This window comes from Anolis carolinensis, chromosome 4 (assembly GCF_035594765.1).
Source record: "Anolis carolinensis isolate JA03-04 chromosome 4, rAnoCar3.1.pri, whole genome shotgun sequence".
Lineage (NCBI taxonomy): Eukaryota > Metazoa > Chordata > Lepidosauria > Squamata > Dactyloidae > Anolis > Anolis carolinensis.
The window spans coordinates 212,456,277-212,481,070 of NC_085844.1; the positions used below are offsets into that span (position 1 = coordinate 212,456,277).

A 24,794-nucleotide genomic window follows, 5' to 3' on the forward strand; every position below is an offset into this window, starting at 1 on the left:
GAGAAAGCATTTTTGAGGCGAGGAGCAAAAAAAGGCAGACAAGAAAAGCAAAATTGCTGTAGCAGTTTTAAAAAAGAAACACAAAAATAAATGTTTTGGCCCTGTGAACAAGCTATTGGACTGCTCTTGGATTTGCACCTTTATGTTTACGGTAGAGAGAGAATCGGCCTAGCTTACCTGTCAGAACGTGTCTCCCGCTACGACCCACCTCATAATTTAAGATCCTCAGGTGAGGCCCTGCTAGCGGTCCCGCCAGCCGCACAGGTGCGGCTGGCGGGGACGAGAGACAGGGCCTTGTCCGTAGTGGCTCCCTGCTTATGGAACACCCTCCCAAGTGAATTCAGGCAGACTCCCTCCCTCTTATCTTTCCATAGAAGAGTTAAGACCTGGTTGTGGGACCAGGCCTTTGAACAATAATAGCAGCATCAACTACTACTTTGTGTTTTAGAACTCAGTGACAGACCCAGTTTTTTTTAGACTCGAAATGTGACAATTGTATATCTATATGTGTATTTTTATGAATGCCTAACGTAATTTAATTTTAATTGATTTGAAATGTACTGTATTATTTTTATATATGTGCTTTTATTGTAAGCCGCCCTGAGTCCCCTATTAGGTGAGAAGGGTGGGATACAAATACTGTAATAAATAAATAAATAAATCTGTTAGTTAATACTTTTGCTCAGTTTGTATCTCTTAGATTATGTCTTGACCTAATCTTAACTCTAGATTAGTCAAAAGTAGCATTTCTCTTTGAACCATATTACCACATTATTCAGGTTCAGCAGCTTTCAGACTGTCATTTTCCTGGACTATGCATGGCATTATTCAGGTGAGATTTCCTCTGTCTCTTTGCATCCCTTCACACAGGTAATGATGCAATGCCTCCGAAGGGCCAGTTGAACAATCGGTATTTATGTGGAGTCAGAATGATCAGGAGACTGAAGACTAGAACTCACTGCATATACATAAAATTTTATCTTCAATTGATGGGTGTATTGTGTGATTGGAGGGAAAAGGCAGCATGAACAGAGGATTGTACGTGTTGTTGAGATGGTAGGAGAAGGTCTATGATGTGCTTCTGTGTGTGTACATGGTGGAGCCAAAATCTTGTGAAATAATAAGGTATATCAATGGGTTTCTGACATGGTAACAGGGAGACGTAGATGTAAAAACTGAGGCAAAACAGAGTACAGGAAAAGTTTTTCCCCTTGAAAAATAACACCCAGAATTCCATAAAAAACATGGTAGAGGTTATCATCCTCTCCCTCATAAGTTTTCCAAGCTCCAGGGCAAAATGCTGTGAAATGGAAGTACTCGATGAGTGACATTTGTCTGTCTGCCTCCCAAAGATCCTTAATTTTACTCTGCCAACCTTTCCCCTCCCTGTTCAACCCCTTTCTCTCCCTCCCTCCCTCTCTCTAACACCGCCAGCACCTTTTCTGGTTTTGAATGAAATTCCTGCCAGCTTTGAAGGAGGGAGAGGGAAGGAGAGGAGAAAGTTTCTCAAACTCCTCCCATGTGAGCCTCCCTAAACCTCTGCTCAGCCCAGCCCAGCCGGTGTGAAACCCAATAACTAGGATCACTCAACAATGCCTTCCCTTCACAGGCTGCACCTTGGCTGCACCAAGGAAGAGCGCAGCAGAGTGAGAAAGTGCTGCTGTCGGCAGGAGCTCTAGAATCACTTGCCTCCACCACCCTGTGAAGATCAAACCAGAGGGTGAAGGAGAGAGGGAGCAAGACGGTGGAGGAGAGAAGCAGCCTGAAGCAACATGCTGGCTCCAGCTGGACTCCGAATGGACCAGCTGCTGATGCCCTGGTGGCTTTTCCTGTGTTTTTCAGGCACGCTCAAGATTGTGTCTTTGGAACAAGGTGCTGCACCCTCCTGCCCACCTCTGTGCCACTGTGAGGAAGATGGCATCATGCTCTCCGTGGACTGCTCAGAGCTTGTGCTCTCTTCTGTTCCCAATGGCCTGAGTCCCTTAACAGCCTACCTGTAAGTACAGCATTGCCATTCCTTCTTTGCTTTTCCAGGAACATTATTGCTTGCAGCATGTTTTATTAAAATAAAGGTTTCCACTTGCCAATTAAAACCAACAATGAAGGAAGCAGCTCTTTTGACAAGGGAGTCACTGCCCACCCTCTTTTTTTTCTTCTCCCGGCTCCCTCCTCCCAGGGCTCCCCTTGTGGTCCTCTGGAAAGCGTGTTTATATTGTGATGTTCTGCATGCTTTACTTCTTGATTGCTATGGATCAGAGGAGACAGAGCTTGTTTGCTGGGCTCATTCTGATTGTTTGGGAGCATAATGGAGTGTTTAGATTGAGTAATTGCTGCAAACTGTTATAGGATTCCCATTTCAAACATTTCAAGAGGCAATATAACATAGGACTTTACAGGCGCAGAGAATGTCTGTGTTCAGATTGTTGTCAGTGAGTAAAACATGAAGTTAGAAAGTTTTTTGGAGAGGTGCAGGTTTCCTGGATACAGTGGAACCAGAACCATGAGGAGCAGAAAAGAAAAAAATGTCATATTTGGCTTGCCGACATCACCAGGAGATCCCAGGTTGCTGGTCATTGTGACGTTTTCTCATCAGAGAGTTGTTACATCATTTATCTGTAGCTGGAAGATGGCTTGGAACATTTGGACAGTATGGGGTTGGGTAATTTTTCTGCATTCATCTTCCTTTCATCTCCAGAGCGATAGTTTTACTATTGATCAGATAAACTAGTTCTACCTGTGAAATTCACTCTGCAGCAAACTGAAAACTATCTGGCATTGAAGCAGTGATGGAGGGGCTTAGCTATGATTTTTTTTAAATGTTAATACATGGTGACAATACTGAAAGGTCTGAAATTGTTGCCCAAAATGCTACAAAAAAGAATTTGGCCTTGCAAAGAACGCTTATATTTGCTCCTTTGCGCTGAGCAGCATAGCAAGCAATGTTTCCTAGTAGTTAGAGCAGAGACCTATTCAATATTCCTAGTGGTCATAACAGTGATATCATTAACATGCCATGTATCTTTCTGCAAGTCATGTTATCTTTTTGGGTAAAGTGTATTGACATCTTCAAAGATCATATACCATATCCTCTCTTTCCAAAGCAACCCAAGAAGTTGTACCAATCTCTTTTCGTTGATCTCGTAATTTTTTGCCCTGTGTGGTGTTGAGTCTCTTGAAATGAACCAGTTGCAAAAGAAACATTTCAAAGGGATGTTTTTGAAGAAGTAGATGAAAAGAAGAAAGGTGGGTGAAGGAAATAAGAAACGCTAAGACTAATTGGATTTTATCTTGGCATGCACTTTTGCGGATATCAACTACAGTACTGAATGCATCCAAAAAGTAAAAATGAAAAACACATTTGTTTTAAAGGTGCTGCCACCTCTCTTTTTTCTTCACCTCCTTTCTTCCTTTTTATTTCAGAAGGATGCATTCCGTGCTATGGAACATTCATTTGTGCTCGAGTCAGGGTACACAGCCCTGAGGATATGGATGTTGATTCAGAGGCACTCTGCAAATGGGTTTCACTGAACCAGTAACTTGTGTTCAAGCACTAAATTTGTCAGAATTTGGATCTATGGAACAGTATATACAAACAAGGCTGGATTCATTTCTGAGTTTCCATCCAGTTTATTTAAGACAAATCATCTCAAATAAAAAGCTGACATTTATATGCCTAGGCATACAAAAGATTCAATAAAACATTAAAAAAAAACCTTGAGGCTATTTCATATCACAGGCCTTCATGCCTAGGGGACTGTCCATTGATGCACCAGTATTCTCCCTAATCCAAAGTGTTGTTTTGAGAAAATAAATTTCAAGACATGGTTCCTACAAGATCAGAGCTTCAGAAACTTTCCTTTTTAGATTACTCCCCAGAGCCTTCAAGACAACATGGTCATGGTAACTGGGAGATTCTCAGAAATGTTTCCAGGATGTGCTTAAGAATAATGCAATGAGCTGTAAGGATGACCAATTGCAACAGCTCATCATATCATTAATTAGCCATCTTATTTGTAAAAGTGCTCCCAAGGCACTACATTTTCATTCATTCCAATTCCTCTTCTCTAAAAAGCTTTGGAGAAAACTCTAGAATTTGATCTAGACCAGCCTTAGATCTGGGAATCTCTTGGTCAAGGTTGAGGTCATCACCATCTCTCATCCATCCTGTTACTTTGCTGCTACTTATGCGGTGGCAACAGAAACAGTGGCATTAGTAGCACTGTATATCCTTGCCTCTTTCCATTGTGTACACTGCCATACAGCAAGTAAGAATTGCACATGAAGGACAATAAGATGTGCCATAAATCAGCACCTGCTTTAAGATAATGGCAAATGCCCTCTTTGCCTACTGCTAAAACCCCCACTCAGTTTCACAGTTTCACACAGGGAGTGTTAATCATGAGAAGCACCCCTATTCTTACATGGGGTTAGAATAAGTACATGTGACTCTCTATGGGAAGAACCCAGACATTGCAAAGTATAAAAAGAATATCAAGTGACTATGTGCATGGATTCAAACTGCTGTGTAAAGTAGAAAGGTAGAAATGTGTTTGAATCAAACAAAACCTATGAGTGGTATTAGAAGGGGAACAGTAGCTACAGAAAGTTAAACACTTCCTTTCTTTCCTCTGGCCTAAGTCATCTTCTCAAAATAGCAGATCATAGAAGTTGCAAAAATGGGATTGGCGCTCCATGCAGTCATGCTGGCTACATGTCCTTGGAGGTGTCTACGGACAACGCCGGCTCTTCGGCTTAGAAATGGAGATGAGCACTAACCCCCAGAGTCGGTCACGACTGGACTTAACGTCAGGGGAAAACCTTTACCTTTACCTTTTTAAAAGTCTGGTCATGCTGTTTAAGTTCAAGAATTGCCTGATGTTCTTTTCTCCAACTGCAGAAGATCTGAAATTGAAGCATCTGAGAATATTACTTACTTGAATCCCTCTCTATTTCTGAGCTAGTGGGGGGGGGGGGCGTGTTCTGCAGAACAAATTGTGTAGTTTACTGCTATTTGTAGGCAGAACACCGTAATGTCTGGAGGAAATTTCCTTCCTGTGTTCAGTGGCTTACTTTCAGCATGTGGTGGCGCCATTGACAGCTCGTTGTAGGAAGCATTCGTATCATATAAAATTGGATCCCTCCAAAGCCTGTCCTTCAAATATAACTGTTTCCCTCCTATGCCGGATCTTTCCCATAAAGAACCTTTCATGCTGTCAAATTAAGATACATGGATTTCTGCTGCATTTTCCAAATTACTACTACACTCTCCCAGGGACAGATGGATGCTGTAATTTCTGTTTTCTTGCTTTAACGTTGTTTTATTATACCGGATGATTTTGAGCTCTTTTTTATAATTATAAAATATCCCATTAGCTTTAGCAGCTGTTGTATAAGAGTGTCATAAAATAAAATAAAACTTCCATGTAAATGTAAATATAAATATAAATGATATGATATATGATACCCTAAATGTACCAGATCCCATCTGACCATGGGCACTATGCAGGGTCAGCCCTGGTTAGTACTTGGATGGGAGACCACCAAGAATAAAAGTTCCTGTGGGCTACATTTTCAGAAGAAAGAACTGGCAAAACCATCTCTATGTATTCCTTGCCTAAGAAGTCTCTATAAAATCAAGGTGGTTATCATAAATTGATAGGCAACCTGAAGGCACATATGCACATAGTCTGCTGCTTATAGCTGTGTACTATTGCCATCCCTGTCTAGACGTCTTTGGCCCCTCGTTTCCTTAGCTCACTGACCAAGGCTAACATTTCACTGTCAACTATATGGTGCATCCATCATATACTCTTGATTGGATGTCTAATCACCTCAGTTTTACGGTTCAAACTAAAATTGTTGAAATGCTTGCTTTTTTGTTGTATTGTCATGAATGTGTGGTTTCCATGTTTTTTGGCAGTAGTTGTTTAGAGGGGATGCTATTGCATTCCTCTGCGGCTGAGAAAGTCTGACTTGCTCAAAGTAATCTAGGAACTTATCACACCCTTAGCTCTCTGTTTTTGTTTTCTCTTTTATTTGTCTGTATTCATTGTTATTTACAGCTGTCTACTACAGTTTACCTATGGTTTGCCTATCCCATCACTGTATTTGCTCCCTATGTTGTTGTTTTTTTTGAGATAATCCACTTCTTTCCATCACATTGTATGCTTCTTGCCCCCTCCCTTCCATTTCTTTCCCCTCTCCATCACTTCCAACCACTCCTCCCCTCTTTATGATTGAGCTGAATCCTGATCTCCTGGAGTCCATATCCAACACTCAAAGTAGTAAACTTTCCTGACTCTACCTTTTGAACTACACCTCCACATATCCTTCCAGCCAGCAAATTTCCCACAAACAACAACTCCACAAATCTCTTAGCTTGGAGATGTAGTAAAAAAGTAGCTTTTGCCAACAATCCGCTGGCAAATAGATGCTTCTGGGAAAGACACAAGCATGAATGCAATAGCTCTCTCCCAGAAACCTAAATTCTTGATACAAGAGGCAAGATGCAATCATCTTGTCTTGTAGCTGTGGTAGTCTATCCCCCATTAAAGCTGTACAGGCTGCTGGCCATCACTACATCTTGTGGAAGCTCAACTCCTCCATGCCTCTGGAAGCAGTGAGAATTGGTCCCAATTCAAGTTCTTATCTTTCTCATATGGGACAGGCTGCTGTACAACTGCAGCAGGAATTCAGTCCCACATAAGATCTCAAATGAGTTTGCTGATATGTATCTTTGACAGCCATTTCCAGAATTTCACAGCACACATACAAATCTGAAACCCAAGTGTCCTTCCCAACCCCACATAATATTTCTCAGGCTGCTACTAGTGAGGAGAAGTATTGTGAGTGAGAGCTGAACAATCTGTTCCTTCATTGACCTTGGAAATATTATTTTTTTGGACAACAACTCCCAGGCTTGTCTCAGCCAACATAGTCAGTTGTGGTCATGTCCTAGCCTCAAAACATAACTTTTCCATGTTCTGGTCTTTTGCACAGAATAAGCTTCTCTTCTTTCAACTTGGGTTTGCTTTATTTTTCCACCAGCCTCTCTTGCTGCCCATTACCAAGATGAGAGATATAGTAGGACTGAGCTATGGCAGGAATTTAGCACTGGGAGTGGGATAAGCACATCATAGCATGGAGTGTCACCCATTCCAAATCATTCATAGGGGCTTTGTAAGGCTGCAATACACCACCTCCTAAACAGATGTACTACCTACTGACATTAACTCATGATCCTCCATTGGGAGACAAGGTATCAAGTTCCATTCAGGCAGAACTATGTCCTCTCTCTCCTCTCTCTTCCCTCAAAATGTGCCTGTCTCTTGCTGCCCGCTATGACATGGCTGTGTAGTCAGCCAGTGGCAATCACTCATGTCTGAGTATGATTGCCTTCCAAGTTTAAGGTCTTGGCAGTGGGTCCATAGGTGACTGTAGAGACTTATTCTTGATCCGTATGTTATTCCGCAGTGAGGACATCCATTTTCAGGTGGAAGACTGTTTCAGCCAGGGTTGGCTTGACACGCCTTCCTTTTGATACGTTTCTTCCTTTCTCCCTCCATTTGTGCCTCTTCGAATTCCATAGCACTGTTGGTAACAGCTGACCTCCAGTTAGTATGCTCAAGGGCTTCCCAGCTCTCGTTGTCTATGCCACAGTTTTTAAGGTTTACTTTAAGCCCATCTTTAAATCTCTTTTCCTGTCCACCAACATTCTGTTTTCCATTCTTGAGTTGCAGGTAGAGTAAGTGCTTTGGGAGATGGTGGTCGAGCATTTGGAAGCAAAATTGGTGGCGAAGGATCATCGCTTCGGTACTGGTGGTCTTTGCTTCTTCCAGCACACTGATATTTATCTGGCTGTCTTTCCAAGAGATTTGCAGGATTTTTCAAAGGCAACGCTGATGGAATCATTTCAGGAGTTGAGTGTGACGTCTGTACATGATTCACGTTCTACAGGCATATTACAGGGTTGGGAGGACAATAGCTTTATAAGCAAGCATCTTGGTATCTTTGAATATTCCAATCCCCAAACGCACTCTGCTTCATTAAGAAAAATGCTGTACTTGCAGAGCTCAGACTGAGTTGTATTTCAGTGTTAATGCTGACTTTTGTGGAGAGGCAGCTGCCAAGGTAGCAGAAATGGTCAACATTTTCTAGTGTTACACCATTAAACTGTATTTCTGGCATTGCAGAGGGATTGGCTGGTGCCTGCTGAAAGAGCATTTTTGTTTTCTTGATGTTCAGTGAAAAACCAAGCAAAGATGTTTAGAGTGGCTTGTAGGTCTTCTGAATGAGCACAGATTATATTATCATTAGCATATTGGAGTTCTATAACAGATGTTGTTGTGACTTTGGTTTTGGCTTTCATTCTGCTGAGGTTAAATAGCTTGGCATCTGTCCAATATATGATTTCCATGCCGGTGGGAAGCTTCCCATCAACAAGCTGCAGTATCAGAGCAATGAAGATGGAAAATAAGGTTGGGGCAATAACACATCCCTGTTTGACATCTGATTCCACCTTAAATGGGTCACTTTGGGAGCCATTGCTGTCCAAGGCTGTTGCTATCATGTCATCATGGAGGAGCCACACGATGTTCACAAATTTGTCAGGGCACCCGATTTTTTTGGAGGATGGTCCAGACAGTACTGTGATTCATCATGTCAAATGCCTTTGCAAGGTCAATGAATGCCATGGACAGAGATTTTGTTCTCTACATTTTTCTTGGAGCTGTCTTGCAGTGAAGATCATATCCACTATCCCTCTGGAGGCAAAGAAGCCATTCTGGGAGGATGTCTTCTGAGATAGGTAGAAGGTGGTTTGCAAGGATTCTTGCGAGGATTTTCTCAGCTGAGGTTAGAAGTGAGATACTTCAATAGTTTCCACAGTCTGTTCTTTCTCCCCTTTTGAAAAGGGTGATGATGGTGGCATCTTTGAAGTCTGATGGGATTTTCTCTGTGGCCCACACTTTTTAATGAGCTAGTGGGGTTGTTGTGTCAGTTCCAGTCCATACTCTTTAAAGATTTCAGCAGGGATCCCATCAGGTCTGCTGGCTTTGTTGTTTTTTAGTTGGCTGATGGCTTTGCTGACTTCCTCCAAACTAGGTGGTGCCGCAAGCTCATCCCTGGTTTGTTGTTGTGGGAGTTGTGAGAAAACCCCTTTGGCCATGTTGGAGCTGCAGTTAAGGAGGTTGTGGTAGTGCTTATTCCAACGTAATGCAATTGGTTTTTTATCCTTCAGAAGTTTGGATTCATCTGATGAGCATAGAGAGTGTATGTCATGATTTCTTGGTCCATAGCTGACCTTGGTAGCTTTAAATAATCCCCCATGTATCATGGACATTTAGCCTTTTTTGTCCACCAGATGTTGTTGGGTTCTCTGGTCCTTCTTTGGGCATCAGCTCTTGCAGTGGTGTAGATCTTTTTCTTAGCAGCACAGTTGGTGTCTCTCGGCCATATTTAGAAGGCTTTCCTTTCCTTATCAATTAACTGTTGGATCTCATTATCATTTTCATCAAACCAGTCTTGATGTTTCTTAGATTGGTATCGACAGACTGTGATGATGGAGGTCTTAAGTTTATTCCAATGTACCCCAACATTTTCAGGATGTTCTATGGGTAGATGATCATTGAGTATTGTTTGGAGAAGGGCTCTTGTAGGTCTTGGGTGTTCATTTCACACTTTATCTTTCTTCCTTGGCAGCTGTGTTTGGGGGCAATCATGATAGCCATCATGGATCAGATTAATCTGTGGTTTGTCCAGCAGTCATCAGCATCTGTCATGGCTCTTGTGAGGAGCCCATCACAGCGGTCTCTGGCACATATAATTACATAGTCTAAGAGGTGCTCATGCTTTGACCGAGGGTGCTTCCATGATGTCTTAAGCTTGTTTTTCTAGCAGAGGAGTGTGTTTATGATGACAAGGTTGTGTTCTGCACATTCGGCGAGAAGCAGGATGCCATTTGGGTTGCTATTTCCAACTCCAACTTTTCCTATGGTCCCTAGCCACAGGTCAAATTCTCATCCAACTCTCACATTAAAATCACCCAGAAGGATGATTTTGTCCTCTTAGGTATCTCCGACAGGATGGTGTCCAGTTAACAGGAAAACATTTCCTTGATGTCTTTATCAGCTTTTAGTGTTGGTGCATAGGCATTTACGATGGTTGCTACTCAACTGTCTTGAACCTTGACGTAGGAGGACTGAATCCATATTCACCGCTTATGTGACAGTCTGTGACTAGGGGCTTCCAGATTTCATAGTCCTGCCCCCATCACCACTTGCTGATTGCCATGGGATTTCTGTTAGTTTTGCTTTATTTTTCTTGGAAGACGCCTGTGCGTGATTTTTTTTAATGTGTAGAGGTCGGTGCACAGCTGATCAACACACAATCTTCACAGAATGAGGGTCCCATCCTGTGGATTGGTTAACATAACAACAGTAGCTTCTCATCTTTTCAGCCTTCTTCTGCCTTCACAGGTGTTGTAGCATATATCATGTTATCATTTGCCTGCTTTGTTGTTGAGGTCTTCGGGCCTTCGATTTGTGCTTGGTCTGGATCATCCTCTGAGGCTCCCCCTAGGAGTACATGATTCCAATGGTTACACCCGCAGATTCATTGGAACACACAAAGCCCCTCACCATGACAAGGTCACAATCCATCAAGAGGAGACTGTGTAGTAGGCAGTGGAGAACAGGGAGTGATTGAGAAGCATCCATCCATATAGCCAGACAAACAATGATGAAGACATCTTCCAGGATTCCTGGGAGGAGTGGAAGGCTCCGGAAATCCTGGAGGATTACATTCATTGTTGTACTTCTGGTCACAGGCACATAGCCTACTCTCCGCCCCCTGCTCTCCAACATGACTGCATTGAAGGTGGGGTATCAAAGGACGGGTGGGTCTTGAGAAGGTAATTGCTGTTAATTGAGTTCTTGTCAAAATTTCTGGAGATTCAACTTTGTAAAAATCGTGTTGGAGCAGCATGTGACATAATCACTTTTTACAATATGTTACCTGTTGCTTGATGTTTTGGTGCTAAGACTCTTAATGAAAGACTTCAGAAATTCCTCCCACTTCCACACCCTGAAGAATGAAGATCAACTACAGGTTGAGTATCCCTTATCCAAAATGGTTGGGACCAGAATTATTTTAGATTTTGTAATATCTTGATATATTCGTGATATCTTCGAAGTGGGACCCAAGTCTAAACAGGCAATCCATTTATGTTTCATATGCACCTTATACAAGTAGCCTGTCATTTTATGCACTATTTTAAATAATTGTGTGCATGAAACAAACATTATGTACACTGAACCATCAGAAAGTAAAGGTGTCACTATTTCAGCCATCCATGTGGAAAATTTTGGATTTTGGAATTTCAAATATGGAATTCTCAACATGTAGTACAATTCCATCACTAAAGCGATTGTGTTTATAAGTGTAGTATTTGCAAAAGCAATTTCTCATGCATTATTTTCATTTGGCTTTTTAACAACATAATTATTAGTATTTACAATTGTTTTGGGCTTCAGCTCCCATAATTTCTGACTATTAGGAACTGAAGTCCAAAATATAAAGAGGAACAAGTAATACTGGAATTGGACCCAACCATGTTAAAGCTGGCAGTTAGACATTTTTTGGAAATGAAAGCAAGAGCTTGGAAAATATACTTTTGCACACTACAGCTCTCAAAACCTGCCATGCCAGGTTTCTCTTCAGATGAACCCTCTTGTGTCTTATTGGCGCTGTTTTAAATGCATAAGGGCCTGTACAGCAGAAACAGAAAGAATGATGCTTAAAACCTATTCAGTCATTATGATATCATATAATTATTTCTTAGATTAACTCTTGAAGAGTTGTTGTAAGCATTACAAACATATAGTGTATGTAAACTGTTTAAACTCCTAGAAGTGGTATAGAAATGCTAGGTATTATTATAAACCAAAGGTAATTAAGCAGGTCAAATTATTGCAGAGGCAAGTCTTTTCAAGGAACATAGATACACATAGTACTAGATGAAAGGCATAATGTCAGCAAGATGTCATCACATTTAATTTTTGCTCAGTGGGAAAAAAGTTTTCTTAGATTAAGCAAAAAAAAAATTAACCCAGTCTTTGCAAAGGTAGCATTGCTCTGGTGTTGACATATTAATTCAGATCATTATAGTAGATGGTAAAAGGAGCGCAGAGGTTCTGAGCAGCAACTCTAAGGGTTCATCTATTGATAGAATGAATGCACTTTCACTGCCATGCCTCAATGCTATTGAATCATAGGAGTTGTACTTTTACAAGGTCTTTAGCCTTCTTTGCCAAATAGTACCCCATAGCATTGAACCATGGCAGCTAAAACAGTGTCAAACTGGATTAATTCTACAGTGTAGATGCGCTGTAAGATGGCCCTGAAAACTGGAAGATATATTTAAAAACTCCAGGTCTGATGTACTCAAGAATTCCTTGGCTGCTCAGCTCCCAGCAAAGCAATGGCTTCCCTGACTTTCATGAAGGAGGATGGGTGGAGGAGGAGGCGCATTCAGAAAGTAAGCCTTGTTTGGCAGCTCCCTCTCCACCTTGTCCCTCTCCCTTCTGAAGAAGCAACTTATAAATCTGCCCAGGGCACTGCAAGCACTGAGCTCATGCCCTTAGATCTGCGCATGAGGAACTCTAACTAGCGATTATGGGAATTTAAGACTTGCTTTGAAACTTCTTTTTTTTAGAAAAAAAATCTGGCAGGTCTTGGGATGCTGACAGGTAATAAGGAGGAGCATGGGGCAGACCATAATGCCATATCACACACACTCTACTCTCCTTACTGTTGCACCTGCTTGCATTCAGGAAGAAGATAAAGGAAATGCAGAAGGGCTTCATATTTCTAAACCCACATGAATTTGATTTTTTTTAATTTACTACTTCTGACATTCATCCTTTTCATATTAATGGCATTCTAGGAATATTCTTCAAAAATCAGTTCTAGTTTAAAAAGCACAATATATTTTGGAAAGAGAGGTCAGGGAAAGCTACCCCATGTTAAATACAGAATAGTTCAGTGCACATTGCTTTTGATCCAACCAACAAATAACTTCCTTCTTGTACTTTAGGGATGTGTTGACCTGGGAATGATGGGAGATGTAGTCTAACAGAAGGTGAAACCTGCAGAGAGTAGGAACTAATGCAATATGCACTTTCTGAATCACTTTCATTCCAGGTTGCAATACAGCACTAGGTTACAACCCCCAAGTTGCTGCAGTTTCAGACTGAATATGAGGGTTGAAGTAAATGCAAATGTCTGTGTGGCCTATGTGTTGGAAAGCAGATTGTCTTCAGATAGCAATTTAGATATGGTGACTGAGAAGTAAATGTCAAATCCTTCTCTACCTCACTTTCCTCCCCAAATGCTTCCTCATAAGCATTTTTCTTCAAGGATGCCTTAAATCCAGTCTCAAGGCCTGTTCAGTTTCTTAGTAGAATAATACAGCATTGGGAGGCATCTTTCCCACCTGCTGCTTCTCTCCATGAAAACTAATATGTTTGCACTGGCTCACACATAAACACACATCTTTGAGTAACTTGTGTTCATAAGCTGATGTCTGGTATTGACCCTACAACATCACTCATGACCAACATTATATTAAGCAGTCTAATAAGGAAAATTGAATACAATTCCCAAGGAAGGAAGGAAGGAAGGAAGGAAGGAAGGAAGGAAGGAAGGAAGGAAGGAAGGAAGGAAGGAAGGAAGGAAGGAAGGAAGGAAGGAAGGAAGGAAGGAAGGAAGGAAGGAAGGAAGGAAGGAAGGAAGGAAGGAAGGAAGGGAAAAATTAAATACATTTCCAAGTAAAGATAAACTCAGATTAACTTTCCATCAAATTTGCAGGCCTGCTTTTGTACCAAATATTGGATGGTATGTTCTAAACTGTCTCATAGAATCATAGAAACATAGTTAAAAGGAACCCAAGGGCCATTTACTCACACCACCTGTCATGCAGGAACACAGAGCTAATACACTCCCAATGAATAGACACCGAACTTCTTTTTAAATGCCTCTAAAGGTGAGTCAACCACAATACAGATCAACCTATTCCACTGTAAAAGAGCTTTTACTATCAAGAAAATCTTTCTAATGTTTATGTGGCATGTCTTTTCCCATAATTTGGACCCATTGGTTTGTGTCATAGTCTCTAGAACAGCAGAAAACAAGCTTGTTCCATGTCATTCCTTCAAATATTTAAGGATGACTATCCTGTCACCCTCAGTATTTTCTTCTCCAAGCTAAACAGACTAAGCTTCCTAAGCTATTCCTCATAAAACTTGATTCCAGAGCTTTTACTATCCTGGCCACCTTCCTCTAGCCATGTTCCAGCTAGTCACTTCTGTCTTTGAACTATGATGTCCAGTACCGGAAACTGTATTCCAGATGATGTATTCCACAGCGGGGCCGGGCTGTGGCGCAGCTGTTGAGCAGCTGCCTTAAATCACTCTGACCATGAGGTCATGAGTTCGAGACCAGCCCGTGGCGGGGTGAGCACCCGTCAATTAAAAATAAAAAATAGCCCCTGCTCGTTGCTGACCTAGCAACCCGAAAGATAGTTGCATCTATCAAGTAGGAGATAAGGTACCACTAAAGTGGGGAGGCAAGATTAACTAATTTACGACCTGGAATGAGGAAGTGCCGTCAGTGTGGATGATGAAGCAGCTGCTCCCCCCTGTGGCCAGAATCGAACATCCCCTCAGAAGAACGTTAACTTGCCTCTGTGTGTGTCTCTCAGTCTCTGTTTGATGTGTTTATGGGCATTGAATGTTTGCCCTTTGTGTGTTATAATGTGATCCGCCCTGAGTCCCCTTCGGGGTGAGAAGGGCGGAATATAAATACTGTAAATAAATAAATAAATAAATAAATGTCTGACCAAAGCAGAACAGAGGAGGATTCTTATTTCCCTCAAGCTGGACATTATATTTCTATTGATGCAGCCTAGAAGTTCATTGTTAAAACAAAATATTCATATTCAGCTGAGATGCAGTTTCATTGCTCCTGGTTGACTACTGCGAGCAACATGAGGACAAAAGAGAGAGAGCAAGAGAGATAATAAAGAATGATCAGGGCTCTGTATTTTTTTGCACAAGGTGGGCTTTTATATTCTCTTTACCCTGAAAACCAGTTTATTACAGGTGCTGTTGTTCCTTCTTATGTGTGAATTCTTAGCTCTGAACAAAAACAAACACAAGTATTGTGAAACTTTAAAGATACTCACAATTACATATTGGCATGACATTTTGAGAGTGGTTCCACTGATGAAACATTCTCTTGCATCTGAAAAATTATTTTTTTCCAGAGATTTTCAACATTGTGCCATTGTGTGTGTGTGTTTCAGTGAGAGAGTGATATGATATCTAAAGGTTCAGATTGTGTAATTTCCCCTTTGATCTTTAGGATTGGTTTCTGACAAAATATGTCCACTTTAGGCATTTTCTAGGTCCTCTAGCAAGACTCTGCGGCACTATTGGACAATAAGTCCTTCTGTGATCCTGTGTATCCATGTTCAGCCTGGAAACATCTCCCATGGATATAATGGCTGCAGTGACAAGCAAAATGGGGGATGGGGGGGGCGGGATGGTGGGGACATGAATGGAATATCCATTTTTGTCTTGGAACTCTCTACATATGCCCAAAGTTGTTGTGTGCTACAGAATTTAGAGCAACCTACGACTTTGGTTAACACATTTCAAGGTAAAGGCAAAGGTTTTCCCCTGACATTAAGTCTAGTTGTGTCCGACTCTGGGGGTTGGTGCTCATCTCCATTTCTAAGCAGACGAGCTGGCGTTGTCCATAGACTCCTTCAAGGCAATGTGGCTGGCATGACTGCATGGAGCACCATTACCTTCCTGCCAGAGCGGTACCTATTCATCTACTCACATTTGCATGTTTTCACACTGCTAGGTTGGCAGAAGCTGAGGCTAACAGCGGGAGCTCACCCCGCTCCCCGGGTTTGAACAACCGACCTTTCGGTCAGCAAGTTCAGCAGCTCAGTGGTTTAACTGGCTGTGCCTTAAACAGCTTTGGCCTGCCTTAGTGTAGATCAGCTCAGTGTAACATTTAGCTGTCATGGGGCTGATTCACTGGCCCTTTGCACTAAGTAGTCAATGTAAATGTGCCCATAGCCAACCTACCTCACTGGGTTGTTGACAGGATGAAAACTACTCTAGGCAGAATACAAATATAACAAATAGCCATAGGATTAGAGACCTTCTGATTATTTCCATAGTTCTCAAGGCAGAGAGACAGATTTTTGGAATGTCTGCTTTGCCCACAAAAATAATTTTTTCTGAAGAAAATTGCCTGCCCCCCTCCAAAACCTGCTTTGCCATTCCAGCCACCTTTATCCAAGAACCTTTCTGTAGCTGCCTAAATCATGCATGAAGGAAGAGGGTTTCTCAACTGAAAGGAGCCCCTTTGGGGGTGGGGGTGAGTCAGCCACACCTGTATGTGTGGGAGCCATTCTAGGAACCTCTTGGCTCCCGGCAGGAGCAGCCGCAGGTCCCACTACAAAGGGACCCCAGGGAGACTGAATAGTTTCCAACCGAGAATGTTCCCTGAGGGCGGACAATTAATAACATTCCCCCATGTTCAAAGGGAAGGCGAGGCTCAGGCGCGGCAGCATCTTGTTGGGACCCGGCCTGTTGCAAAAAGAGAACCGCATGAGAGTGAAATAGAAAGGAAATACCTCCTGTTGACTAAGGTAGGTGTATGCCTGTCGTAAGGAGGAGGGAGAAGGATCATGTGTGAGGGGGAAGGATGCCGGAGAGGGAACGCTCTTCAGTTTGGCACACTCTCTGCAGTGTAGACTCTATTCTATATCACTAGTCCTGCAAACATAGCCATTGTATTGCACATCTCATTTTGCCACCTGCCTTTCAAAATTCATCTTCTGATTGCAATTGGGAAATTTTACCTATCTTTTTTAAATGGACTTTATATACATTTCTTTAAAAACCTGAGACAAAACACTGGTAGCCACTTTGGCCTGTTCCAAAATCCAGAGCTTGTAAAGTTACTTTTAAAAAGTAAGTTGTTCTATGTATAGCCCCAAGAAATAGCTAACTGCAGTTATCCACAATGCTTTAAAAGTATTTCTCCTCATCATTTAGTGAAACCAAACCCTGTAAATTACAGTTAGCCAAGAAAAATGACATCATCCTTTAAGTTATAACTGCATTCTAATGTAGTTGTGACTTCAGTATTGGGGATGGAACTAACTATTTGGAACTGTTCTCTCCAAGTTTCAAGAAAAAAAAAACTTTAAAAAAACGTTATTAATATACAAATTTCAAAATGTTGTCTAAGATGTATAAATAATAAACAAAGGGGGATAATCTATAGTAGAATGGTACCTTTATCAGATCCAAGTGCAAGGTTTTGAGTTTACTCACCCTTCCATAATCTGTATGAAAAGAGGGAGCAAAAGACAGACAGAAAACGTTAAGACTTGGACAGAAACGGATGCTGCTGAACTTGATGGGATCCCACTGTTTTTGAGCCAGAGCTTCTGTCTATGTGCTTTTGCCTTAACTCAGGAAAAGCTATTCACTTTGTCCTGAAAATTAAAATGCAATAGCAGGTCAGCTGCCAAACCACAACCATGCTGTACTATTTCTGCTTCTTACAAGACATTTTGCACTCAGCTTCCTCCATTGCCTCGAATACCAAAACAGCAAACGTGGACTGGCTACCTTCATAAATGTTTTTCCTTCCTCCAAGAGCAGTTCCTGTCAAACACAACGTCTGCAGTTGTTTTGTCTATAAGATCTCTCTCTTTCTTTAGTCCACCAGGGCCTTTTCCCAAGAATGCCATAGAACGAGGGACAGAATATTATTCCACTCCCAGTGTTCATTATGTTCCATCATGGGAAGTGCAGAGGCAGAAAGAGTTCCAGACCTAGATGTTTAACAGTGTTAATGGAGACAGAAGAGTTTCACAGCTCCACGGAGCAATTACTTGTAATGAAACCCCATCATATAAACACAGATTATTCAGTTCCTTATCTGGATGAAGCTGTTGCAAGAAAATAGACCATGGATGGGTCCATGTCTTTCATGTCCACTTAAAAGCGACTATATACCTAAAGAAGTAGTCTCAACATTTAAAAAAATATGAAAGCCACACCCTTTCTTGCTACTAATTTTGCTACAGAAGGAGGGCTCTGTTAATTGATAGTCTCACTTTTAGGTCAGATAGATTGTCACTCCACTAACTCCTGACACCTCCTCCCAAGCAGGAGGAGGGCCACAAGGTGTATTTCTATCTTGCAAGGGGAAAGAATGAGTAGCAAACTAGATGCAATTTGCTCCTTTGCTGGTGACTACTTGGCTTCACCTTTTGTTACTATGCCACACTGGTCCCCACTGTCCCCACTGACTTACCGGTAGTTCCTTTTTCTGAGACTCATATTACTTCTCATGTTAGATCTAGACCAGGGGTCTCAAACATTTTAAAGTGGAGGTCTGGTTCATGGTCCCTCAGACTGTTGGGGGGTCAGACTATGATGAAATAGTCCAAAATTAGGATTGTTGTTGTTGTGTGTCTTCAAGTCATTTCAGTCTTAGGTCAACCCTAAGTTTAAAGTTTAGGACAGGGGCCAGGTAAATGACCTTGGAGGGCCGCATCCGACCCATGGGCTTTAGTTTATGGACCCCTGATCTAAACAAACATGGTTCATACTAAGCTTATTTCCTAACATGCTGGGAATAGCTGTAAGGGTGGTAAAAAGTTAAATAGTTTAAAGAAAGCATGAAAAAACAGATATATTTTGGTTCACACATCTTATACTGGGAGGAATCTAGGATCCGATCTCCCAAAGTTTTCATAAAACAGTACATCAACCCATAATTGAAAGAGGCATTATATTGACCATGACTCTGGATTATGCCAGCAGTTGTACTTTTACATACTTGCATAAGAAGATATCCACCAGTATCTCCTTATGCAAGTAATTTCCCTTCACTCTGCATACCTAAACCAGTCACAGCATAAGTATAGCCTTTCCTCCCCATTTCCTATGGCTCAAACCATCAACCCAAATTCATTGCAGTCTCTATGGTTTTTTCCACTGCCAGTGTTGATCAACAACTTGGCCTCAAATAGCATGGAAACCACCATGTTATGAAGGAGGTTTTGAACCCTATTTCTCCATGCTACTTTCCATAACTGAATATTGTATCCTCCTTTAGCAGTGCTGTTTTCATTGCAGAGGCTAATGTACAGATATCATGATGGGATATATATATATCAGGAGTATGTATCAGCATTTTGATTGGCCTGGCGGAATATGTGCTCGCGTTTTGATTGGCCGCCACTATCCCAGGCCACTGAGACCAACAGGAATGACGGATCTGCACCAAACTTGGCACACTTCATCCCCACGATGCACTTTATGACCTGCTGCCATTTGGGGGAGGATGGACCACAGATGATGGGATTTGCAGTACTTTCAAACACTTTAACTCCCACAGACTACTGCAATGCCCACCAATGATAGAAATGGACCAAACTTGGCACACAGAACTCCTGTCGACCCCTTTACATCCTGATGTATACTGGGGCAGGATGGACCAAGGATGATGGAATTTGCAGTACCTTCCCTCACTTCTTGAGACCACAGCAACTGCCACAAATCACACAACTGAACCAAACCAGGCACACATGTCCCAAATGACACACTTCACATGCTGCAGCAGTTTGACGGAGGCTGGACCAAGGATTATGGGATTTGCAGTACATTCATCCAATTCACCTCCCACAAACCACTGTGATGCCCATGAATGACAAAACTATCAAACTTGACACGCAGGTGCAGAGTAGCCCACTTTACATCCTGGTGTAGTTTGGGGGAAGAGGGACCGTGGATGAGGGGACTTACAATATCTTCAGTCACTTCCTGGGACTACTGTGACCCCCACCAATGACTGATCAAGACCAAACTTGGCACATAGAGCCACCATGGCCCACTCTACATCTTGGTGAGATTTGAAAGAGCTTGGACCTTGGATGATGGGACTTGCAGTATATTCATTCACTTCCTGAGACCACTGTCACCCCCATCAATGTCTCATCAAGACCAAACTTCAAACAGAGAACACCCATGACTCACTCTACACCCAGGTGCAGTTTGGAGGATGATGGACCATGGACGATGGGACTTCCAATACCTTCACTCACTTCCTGAGAGCACCGCGACCCACACAAATGACTGATCAAGACCAAACATGGTACATGGAGCCCTCATGACCTATTCTACATACTGGCTCTGTTTGGAGGGAGATGGACACTGGACGATGGGACTTGCATATGGGAGTTGGAGCTCACCTGCACCCACTGAACCCACCTGACATTGGATATAGGCTACACTTGGAACACAGGCAAACAATGCCTTTCTCAAATGACCCGGGCATCGCCGGGTCTCCAAGCTAGTATATATATATATTTCAATTGTATATGATCAATTTAAGCTACAAGAAAGGAGATGAGAGCAGACCAGTATGTGGCATTCTTCATCTTCTAAAATGAAAACCACATTTGGCCTTACAAAATATGTCATGATAAAAATAATAGGATGTGAAAAATATAGAACAGAGGATACACGGAATACTACAGTAGTCAACAGTAGTGGATGAGGTGAGCAGTACTAGGAGTAAAGAATGAGAAAGAATACAAGTGTTAAAGATACTCCAAATAGTCATCTGCTTTTGTGCAGATAATAGAGGTGAAAAATATTTTTCTTTAACATTAGAAATTGATAACTGAGAAAGAAATGTAGTGGTTTAAGTGCCATGGAAAACTACTAAGGCTAAGAACAGATGTACTGGGCTCTTGAAGGAAATATAGCAACAATCTTCTAAGAGTGTTTCTATTGAGTCCTGGTTTCCATTTGCCAGTTCTCATTTTCCAACTTTGGGTGAATCTAGGATATTGCATCTGACACCTCAATTTGTGTCACTGATCATATCCTCTATCTTGAGAATATGGTGATTAACGTTGGCTTTCTCTCATGATAATCAAGGGGGCATGTGGCACTATAAAGACCTTGCCACTCAGTCTAAATCAATTTCCCTTTGCCTTGGTCTGCATTCAGAGCCTATTAGTATTGTAAAATGTAAGTTATAACAGGCACCAGGCCTGGCTCTGACCCAATTATGACAACATCAGTGTTAATTCAGTGAGACTCCAAGCAGTGCAAGACCTTTGGGGCATCAAGGTCAAGTTTGGACTTTCCTCCTTGGAATGGTTTGGATTTCATTTTTTTCTGTAATTCTTCTTAGTTCTAATTTTGTGAATCTTGGATGGCATTTTGAATGTATGTTTGCAATCATACCCCCAAGACAGAGCAAAAGCTGACCTTGTTGTACTTTGCAACAGGACATAAGTTCCAGATCAGTGACTTTCCAGCAGTGTAGGAACACGAAGTATAGAAAATATTATTTTTCAAGATATGATGGTGATAATTGAATTTATATGCCCTCTTTCTCCCAGAGGTGGACTTGATTGCCTTGACATAGTTTTGCCTCCTTGGACAAGGGACAGAGAACATCTGTAAGAAAAGCCGGATTTAGCCCGTGAAGGTTCCCTATCTAGCTTACAAGCATCTTCTGTTGTTATCTCTAGTTAATAGGAATTCCAAAACCCTTTACCACCTGTCCAAAAGACACAGACTGAATTTTAAGCTTTCCTTCAATTAATTCTTAAGTAAAATTGCTACACATTGTTTGAAATGACTGTACTCCATAACATACAATGTTGCCAGGTTTCAGCAATTGGAAGGGAATTTTCATTTATAGAAACATTATAAATGCACTTTGAAGAATCAGTTTGTGCATTTAAACCACTGATGAAATCTACAAACATATTTTTGTTTATTGTTTCTGGAAAGGCAAATGTACTATCATAGACATGACTTGGGCCAGCCTTCCTCAGTTTGACATTTTTCAGACAATAAACTTATTACTAGAGGTTAAATATCTCTTATCTGAAATGCTTGGGAACACAAGAGTTTTGGATTTCAGATATTTGAGGATTTTGGAATATCTGTACAGTATTTGCATACATGTGCATAATAACATATCTCAGAGATGGGGACCAAGTCTAAACATGAAATTTGTTTATGTTTCACATACACCTTATACATATAGCCTGAAGGGAATTTTATATAATATTTTAAATGCTGTTGTGCATGAAACAAAGTATGTGTGTTCTGAACCATCCAAAAGCAAAGGTGACACTATCTCAGCCACCCACATGGATAATATAAGATTTTGGAATATTTTGGATTTCTGAATAAGGGATGCTCAATCTGTATCTGCAACATCTTAATTAGTGTGTTATATGTATATGTATGTAGCCTTGATTCTCTAGGTATTGTTTATGCATTAAAATGTATACAACCTTTTAATAAAAATTATATTGCATAATAAAAAATTATATTGCATAATAAAAATTATATTGCATAAAATCACTCTGGAGCATTTGTCTATCATGTGGGCATATATATTCCTTTCATGCTTCTCCTTCCACTTTCACTATTACCTAATTTTCATGCAAAAACAGTATTACTGGTAGATATTTTCCAGCACATATTTTCTCTATGTGGGAATCAATAGCCTTTGCATGTGGTTCCTGAGAAAGGATAATGTGCTTAGCCTGCTTTCTTAAAACACGACTAAAATTTGACCAGTAAAACCCCAAAAGTGATTCTGGAAAGCAGGAGAAAGGGAGAATTGTAGTACCTTTTCAGTGCAAAGTGCTGGATGAAGAGAGGATAATCTAGACCAGTGATTCCCAACCTTTGGTCTTCCAGGCATTTCAGACTTCAGTTCCCAGAATTTCTGACAGTTGGCCAAGCATCTGAAGAACCAAAAATTGGGAACCACTGGCCTAGGTGATTTCATCCAGATTAGCTAAACTCCTTAATTTAGACTGAAAATACTAGGCTTGCTCAAATAATTCGTTTTCCCCGTTAACCGTTATTAATTCGTTATTTTTGTTTGTTTTGAAGCAATTTTGAAGCATTGGTTGTCCACACGTCTGGATATCGCGGTTTCGAATCGCGAGAGGCCGTTTTTCGTTATGTCGTCGTTTTTTTCGTTAGGAAAAAAAAGCTTTTGCAAAAAAAAAAAAAAGCCACCCGAAAGGTGGCTACTCTCTGCGGGCCTCCAGGTGCCCCCCACGGACCCATACACTTTGCCGCCTTCCCCGGCAGCCGGAAAGGCCGCGGAGGCTCCAGGCGGCCGCTGCACATCCAGGCCTCAATTTCCGCCCTTCCCCAACAGCCGACATACATACACACGCACACACACACACACATCTCCATATCCATGTACACCCGCCCTCCTCCGCTACCTCCTCGCCCCTTCCCGGGAGGGCATCTCTTTCCTGGGACGGCGTCCTATGTGAGGCCAGTGCTTGGCGCCTGGCTAGGCCTCGCCTCCCTTCTCAGGCAGCAGGCCCAGCCAAACCCTTCCTCCACCTTTCCCTCCTGCAAAGGGCAGCCGCTCGGAAGCCCAAAGCAGCAGGATGGCGACAGAGGAAAACCACCCTCTGTGGCTGTGCTCCGACCTCAGCCAGCAAAACATTCTGGACTCCAACTCCCAGAAACGCTTGCAAGCTTCTTCAATGGCTATGAATTCTGGGAGTTGAAGACCCAAGCGGTTTCCAGCAATGCCAATGGATGGCGTTCGGGACTCCAACTCCCAGAAACCCTTGTGGATGGTTCAAAGACCAGGGATTCTGGGAGATGAAGTCCACGGTACCGGTTGAAAAGGCCATTGGCCAGGCGCCAAGGGAAAAAGGACGGCAAAAACAAAGTCACCCTCCTTTTCTATATGACTGGCCTTCATGGTCTCTCAATTAGCAATAATAATAATAATCTGTGGAAGGTCCAGGGTGGGAGAAAGAACTCTTGTCTGTGGGAGGCAAGTGTGAATGTTGCAATTGGTCACCTTGATTAGCATTGAATAGCCTTGCAGCTTCAAAGCCTGGCTGCTTCCTACCTGGGGGAATCCTTTGTTGGGAGGTATTAGCTGGCCCTGATTGTTTCCTGTCTGGAATTCCCATTTTCTGGGTGTTGTTCTTTTACTGTCCTGATTTTAGCTTTTCTGTAGCTAAAAATGCATATAAAATTGATTCTATAGGGAGGATAAATGATTGGATTTCAACTCCTACAGCTTAGCTTTCTCTGCCAATAATGGTACCATATCAAACTAAACCTCCCAAGATTCTGTAGCAGTGAGCCATCTTGGATATTGTAAGGGATTTATTATTATTATTATTATTATTATTATTATTATTATTATTAGACCTTGCTCCCAGGAAGGTGCCTTCGCTGTGGCTCCCAACTTATCTATCTACCTTTCCACATATTCTCCACATTGTGTGTATGTGTATGTATATTATATATACATGAGCCCCGATGGCGAAGTGTGTTAAAGCACTGAGCTGCTGAACTTGCAGACCGAAAGGTCCCAGGTTCAAATCCCGGGAGCAGAGTGAGTGCCCGCTGTTAGCTCCAGCTTCTGCCAACCTAGCAGCTTGAAAACATGCCAATGTGAGTAGATCAATAGGTACCGCTCTGGCGGGAAGGTAATGGCACTCCATGTAGTCATGCCGGCCACATGACCTTGGAGGTGTCTATGGACAACACTGGCTCTTGGGCTTAGAAATGGAGATGAGCACCAACCCCCAGAGTCAGACATGACTGAACTTAACGTCAAGGGATACCTTTACCTTTACCTATACACACACACACACACACACACAC

At 41.9% G+C, this 24,794-nt stretch overlaps 1 protein-coding gene across 1 annotated transcript in view; it reads left to right on the plus strand.

Moving 5' to 3' along the window:
- The first annotated feature begins 848 nt into the window (after positions 1 to 848).
- Positions 849 to 24,794, plus strand: part of lgr6 (leucine rich repeat containing G protein-coupled receptor 6) — a 168,237-nt gene continuing 144,291 nt past the window's right edge. The window contains exon 1 of the mRNA XM_003220517.4: positions 849 to 1,996. Coding sequence (XP_003220565.1) covers positions 1,773 to 1,996 — 224 coding nt within the window. The 5' untranslated portion in view covers positions 849 to 1,772. The remainder of the gene's footprint in view (positions 1,997 to 24,794) is intronic.